We start from the raw sequence: 6825 nt of genomic DNA, 5'->3' as shown, positions 1-6825 counted from the left end.
GTTTGTGTGTGTTACCTCTCCCTCTCTTTCCTGGGGGGTTAACATTAGGCACTAGCTAACTACCTAATAAAGGGATAAAGAGAGAGAGCGAAGGAGGAATGGAGAGAGATTTGGGCCTGGCAGGGCTGTTTTTCTAGCTGTGGTGGAGTTGGCACCCCCGCAGAGCTTACAGACAGAGAAATGCAGACGGGCAGAGACAAGTAGGCCTAGTTCACCCACACACACACACACACACACACACACACACACACACACACACACACACACACACACACACACCACACACACACCTGAGGGTCTCTGGTTGGATTAGTTTGGAACTTGGCGGAGGAGACAGAGATGGTGTGCTTATCCCTCCCCTTTTCTATCCCCCCCCCTCCTCCCCCTCATCCCCCCCCTCCTCCCCCTCTTCCCCCCCCTCCTCCCCCCCTCCTCCCCCTCTCGCGCCACTCCTGCTCGCCTGCCCGGGGCCAGGCTCAGGTTTCAATGAGGAGCAGAGGGTAAAAATACCCCCCCCCCCCCCTCCCCTCAACCGCCAACCACCTTCACCCTCCCTCCCCCTACCCCCCCTCCCTCCCCCTACGCACCCTCCCCTGCCTCCGCTAAAACCCAACGCCTCCTCCCTCCTCTCCCCTACCCTCAGGATCAGGTTACTGCTGCCAGAGCCCAGCTCAGCACAGAAGAGAGAGAGAGAGAGAGAGAGAGAGAGAGAGAGAGAGAGAGAGAGAGAGAGAGAGAGAGAGAGAGGAAGAGAGGAAGAGGAGAGGGGGTAGAGAGAGAAAAATTAAGGAGAGGAGCGACAGAGAGAGAGAGAGAGAGGGAAATCAGCCAACACGTCTTTACATCCAAATCTCACACATACACACACACACACACACACACACACACACACACACACACACACACACACACACACACACACACACACATACACACACACACACACACACACACACACACACACACACACACACACACACACACACACAGGAAACAGCTGTGTATTCATGCTTGAACATAATACTTGAGTGAGATATGTTTTGTACACTACCCATCACCAAGCTGTCCCTCTATGCTATTCTATATTTTGAAATGCTAAGTTCACTGTGAGTTCATGGTGAGTCCATTAGCAAGTTCACTTGTTTGTGAGTGATTCATGGTCGATGGAGTGTATTTACCAGAATTCACTAATTTTAAGAATAAGAACTTTGGAGTGATCACAGTGTTAGATCATAGACAGAGCTGTGGAGATCAAACCGATCGTTTTAACCATGTTTTGAAGGTATACAGTAATGCTAGCGTATACTTTTAGTACTGATGGGGTAAAGCATTAATATGGGGTTTGAAGCATTAATATGTTATATTCTTCCAGATCAATGGCAACATATCATTCATATAAAAGTAAAAAAATTGATGTACCAATCCCAGATTGCCCCTTTAACACTACAGTAGTGGCATTGTACTAACCAACATTGTTAGAGTCAAGTTGTTTGACTGTAGTGTAACAGTGTAATCATTAAATTAGATAAATACTATGCAAAATGCATCCGTTGTGGATGTGGTTGTCAGGACTTTTAGAATACCATGTTTGTATTTTTAACGGTTATTAAATGTAACATATTCACGGATATAATTGATTTTACTGTACATATACTGTAAAAAAAGAAAAGAAAAAGAAAAGCACACTGCAACTTCATGTTATTAATGTTATTTGAAGATTGAATAAGGTACAAGCAAGAGCTGAAATCATATGTGTTTTGTAAAAATAAAAAGTAATAAAGTACACTTCAAACAGCAAGACGCATGGTCAAATATGCCTTTACGCAGATGCAGCAGGGCTGGGCATGAGCCCAGTCTCACATGATTCACACATGATTGCCCGAATTCGGTTACCCATTATTCACATATTGTATTCAATCATGTTCTTATGTTGTGTTATCTTAGTTTCAATATACGTGGTTTCGATTTGCTTGAATTGTAAATGAACATTGTTAATGAAGTTGCTAATGAACTCTGTGTTTATACGGCTCAACCTAATGGAATAGAATTGGAAATAGAGTATACAATCACGTCTATACGCATGAGTGCCCACCTCCTTTCAACAGGCACATGGGAGCACACGTGACATATCGCGTCATATCATGCATTTTGGCGGTGACAATGGTTATAAAATGATTATATAAAGCTTCCAGATTTTTTTTTCCAGAAGTGTGATTTTTACACAAATCCTAACAACGCTTACATGAAAAAAACAATCAATGAGGAAAAGTCTGGGAAAGAAAGGATGTGGCTTTCACAGCAGCAACGTTATGATAAAAGTTGGTTGTGTTAATGGTGAGATAAGTGTGAGTTAACAGTGAAATGACAGTGAGACTGACTCTCCCTCCCCCCCCCCCCACAGAGAACTCCCACACCCCTGTGCTGGAGGCGGGCAGCCACGGTCACATGACCCCTGAGGAGCACTACAGGCGGATGATGTCAGCGCTGAACGAGCAGGGCTCCTATGAGGAGCAGCAGCAGCGCCTCTACCAGCTGGCCAACAACATGGGCCTGCCCAGCCACGGTGAGAATACAACACTGTGTGTGTGTGTGTGTGTGTGTGTGTGTGTGTGTGTGTGTGTGTGTGTGTGTGTGTGACTCTGTGTGTGGGTGTGTGTGCATGTGTGGAATAAAATAAAGTTTTTTTTTTTTTAAGGCAATCACATTACTGCCATAATACTAGGCACAGAACATCTACTCAGGAGAGCAAATATGAGTCAGGAACTGTACTTAATAGCCTTCGAAAGCTTGCATCGCTCTATTATCTGTCACCAAACCATCCACATACAGCATTGCTGGTAACCCAGTGTTGTGGGTGTGCCCACCCTGCCAGTGTAAAACTTCACCGTAGACTGCTGACATTTCTATCTGTGGAGCCAGCCCACCCAATGTCAAAATGTCACTCTGGGTGATTTCTGACTGCTGCTGCGCTGGGCTGTAAACAACCCTCCCAGCCAGCGTGCACGGTCGCAGATATCGATCTGGGCTCTCTCTGGCTGCCTGCCAGCTCTGTAAATCTCCAATACCATGGAAACCACAAGTGTGTCCTTTTTCTCTCCATTTTTGTGATGTGAAATTAACAGGCGCTAAAACTATAATGTACCTGTTCCAGAGGATGAGGGAGAATATATAGTAAATGAACATGAGGTTGATTAAAAGGTAAAAGACAGCTCGTTGGCTTTTTATGTGTGGGGTTTATTTTCATTTCACTGCTGCTTTAAACTTGCAGTGGCATCAATTGTTAACCTTTTTCCAGTTTTTAAAAGAATGTAACATTAATTGCCACAAGGTTTTACGACCCCCCTGCAGTAGCATAAATCGAATCAATTCCACGTCCCGCCGAATTGTACTTCTATTTTTATTTGATTAGCAATGATTTTTAATTGCTGGCCGCAAATCTAAGGGGCGAAGCCTATAAATGTTTTAATTGCCTTTTCCTGCATCTGTAAAGAATTAGAGCTGATGTGCAGTGCATTCTGGGGGATTTTATGACCCAGGGTGCAGTATGATCAGTTTCCTTCCCCAGAAGCCTCTCTGCTTCAAGGCGGGTGCTGTGGCGCAATGCAGACGTATTAGTGGTGATTCTCTCCTCTTTTGGTATAAATGAAGGAAACAGAGTAGACAGAGATAAAGGAGTGAGAGATGATGGAGAGGAAGGAAGTAGAGCTCAGGGAAAGACAGAAATAGACAGAAAGGAGAGGGAGAAAAGAAAGAGACAAAGTTAATAACAGAGACCTTCCTTCGAGCAGGACAACAAGTATAAAACACAGGATGCAAGCTGATGATTTATTAATGATGTCTGAGCCTGTTGGCAGTAACATCCAGGAAATTATACACGTATGCATGTGCCATTGAAAACACACACACTTCATACCAGGCCTTTCCTCTAGTGATGAGTGTGTTTATGTCCTTAGTAAGTAGCTCAAGTGTGTGTATGTGTGTGTGTGTGTGTGTGTGTGTGTGTGTGTGTGTGTGTTTCTGTGTGTGCGTGTGTGTGTGTGTGTGTGTGTGTGTAGTTCAGGCATTGCCAATACACTCCAGCAGCCAAGTCTTTGGTGTTGCTGATATTCATCCTCAAGTCTGCACCAGGTGGCTCACTTCATCAATCTACACTTAGTTAGGGAAAGAAAACTTTTTTCACTGAAGTTAAGTTTTCCACACTGAAAAAATAAAACATTTATAATATTCTTGAATTTCTTTGTCTGTTCAGGTTCTGCTCACATTTCTGACACCCCCAGACCTGAGATAATGTCTATCAGTGCGCCCCTTCTCCTCTTTTTCTCCTTGTCTCCTATGAAATTAAGATATCTATTGTATCACATCAGACGCCGTCTTCACTGATAGACGCTCTGATAATTATTTCTATTTTTATCAAATACAATTACCGTAGTTACAGTTGTAGGTGGATCATTTAGCTTAAGTATCTGTGATATCATAATCTAACCGCACAGCAAGCCTAGAGTGGCCACCAGATTCTACCTGAGAGTCTCTAAGTGCTGTAGAACGGTTTAATGAACCTTGTAACTTTTCTTATACAGTATTGTATCATTTGCATTAGCTGTATCCTCCATTATTTCAGTTGCCTTCATGCATTTCAAGAGTGCACATGCCCAAACTGTACCATTTCTCCCTCCTTACTACACCCCTCCTATTATCCCCTACTCCTCTGGAGGAGATGGATGGAGTGGTAGAGGTGGGATGGAGGGAAGGCCGTTTGTCCGATGGGTTGATCTGAATCGGTCCAGTGAGAGCCCCTTGACACTGACCTGAGCTCCTGTGGGCCCCTGCGACCCTCCCTTCCCTCCCCGCCTCCTTCCCTCCTCTCACACACCTCAACACAGGGCCTGCTTTTATATTCTCTCTTTTTTTTTCTTCTTCCCCTTTTTTTTTTCTCCTACTCTCCCTTTGGCCTTGGTCCCCGCAGAGCATCCTTTCATGTGTTTGAAGTGGAGGGCACTGGAAATGAAAGTGTGTGTGAAGGGGCGAGGAGGAACAGAATGTATGTGTGTGTGTGTGTGTGTGTGTGTGTGTGTGTGTGGTGTGTAAGGTGTTGTTTTGGGGGGCTCTCGTTGGACCTGAGAACCTGAGGGGGGATAGGGGGTGGTGGAAGTGGCCAGGAGGGCTTTCCCTCCCGTCTCTCATATGATGAAAGGGTAGAAAAGAAAGGAGGAGGGGGATGGGGGGGGGGGGGGGGGGGGCAGGGGGAGGCAGACATCCAGAAGAGAGAGGGGGGGCCTCTTGTTTTGTCTTCCACACTTTCTTCTGTCTCTCTCAAAGCAGGGCCCGCGTGGTCGCTTCATTGCTGCATGCTCTATGAACATATAAGACTAAATGTCATATAGGGTAAAAACCCTTAAGGTTTGTGCTTAACGTACAGCCTCCACAGTAGTGTACACTGCACCAAGGTATGCAGTATAACAGTGTCTAAATGAATACAGAACCTACCTGCTGTTCCATCACCTCACTCTCTTGCATAACGTTTGTATACTCTTTAGAATCTGGACACTCATTCTGACGCTCCCAAATCCACCATGAGCCGGGTCTAGCTGCCATATCATGGGAATACTCTGCATTCCCACGCAAAGGAAAGCCTGGCTTAACGGATCAGATTTATGCGTAATTCCCGGAAAAAGATGCAGGGGGAAAATGGGATGGGACAAAAGAGGGATAAGCGGGATGGGTCTGATCGCCAAAGTGGGACCTCCCAAAATAACTCAGTTAATAACTGGTACAGCAAAAGTACTGAGAATGGGGTAGAGAGAGGGATGTGTGTGTGTGTGCTTGTGGGTGTGTGTGTGTGTGTGTGTGTGTGTGTTTGGGAGTGTGTGTGTGTGTGTGTGGAGGGTGGGGGGGGGGGGGGGGCAGTATCGGTCTGTGCCCCTTAAGATGATGATGTCATTAGAATGTATTGGGGGGGGGGTCCCCAATTTGTGTTTGGATCTTTTTTTTCAACAAAAACTAACAGAAACTGTGGTTATCTGTGTGTGTGTGTGTGTGTGTGTGTGTGTGTGTGTGTGTGTGTGTGTGCCTATGAGTCTGTCTGTCTCTCTCACTCTTCATCTCTCTCTCTATCCTGGCCTATTGTGTAGTGGTGATGGGCTGGTCCCCCTGGAGGAGAGAGCCCCAGGTGACCCAGCTCCTCTCTCCACATGAAAGAGAATAATAGAGGGAGGGAGAGAGAGAGAGAAAGGAGAGAGAGAGAGAGAGGCAGAGAGAGAGAATGGAGAGACAGTCAGACAGGGAGAGCTTTGAATTCTCCCACTTTTACAAGTATTCTCATTGCCACGATGGAAAACAATGGAATGATGGGATTGGGGGGAAGAGGCTCAGTCCTATCATTTAAAACCAGTCCATCCACACGTTGTTCTGCACCACAGCTGGAGGACTGATGTGTGTGCAGCTTGGTCTTGCAGTTGGTGACTGTTGTCAACCAATGAAACTCAACTAGAGGTGATGTCCCTGTCCTCAACCCCCACCCTCTGTGTGTGTGTGTGTGTGTGTGTGTGTGTGTGTGCGCACGCGTGCGTGGTCCTCGGCTCCAGTTTCCCTGCTCCCTCCCTTATCTCTCACCCCCCGACCCCCCTCACACACACACACACCCGTCTGCCGCCAGTCGAGTCCCCCGCGGCCCGGCGCAGCAAACAGATCGATACACCGGAGCTGGGCCGCATTAATATCTGTCGCTCCGCCCCCAACCCAGGCGCCTACTCAACGCCCCAGCACACACACACACATGCACACACACACACACACACACACACACACACACACACACACACTCATGTG

The 6825-nt window shown here is 46.5% G+C and overlaps 1 protein-coding gene across 1 annotated transcript in view; it reads left to right on the top strand.

Moving 5' to 3' along the window:
• Window positions 1-6825, top strand: part of samd11 (sterile alpha motif domain containing 11) — a gene marked incomplete at its 3' end in the record, with an annotated part of 47534 nt that overhangs the window by 29937 nt on the left and 10772 nt on the right. The window contains exon 5 of the mRNA XM_080535058.1: window positions 2358-2563. Within this exon, the coding sequence (XP_080391184.1) occupies window positions 2358-2563 (206 nt within the window). The remainder of the gene's footprint in view (window positions 1-2357; window positions 2564-6825) is intronic.

This window comes from Nansenia antarctica, assembly GCF_963989245.1.
Source record: "Nansenia antarctica genome assembly, chromosome: 6".
Classification (NCBI taxonomy): domain Eukaryota; kingdom Metazoa; phylum Chordata; class Actinopteri; order Argentiniformes; family Microstomatidae; genus Nansenia; species Nansenia antarctica.
The sequence above is the reverse complement of the archived record's forward strand: the minus strand, read 5'-3'. Positions and strand labels throughout refer to the sequence as shown.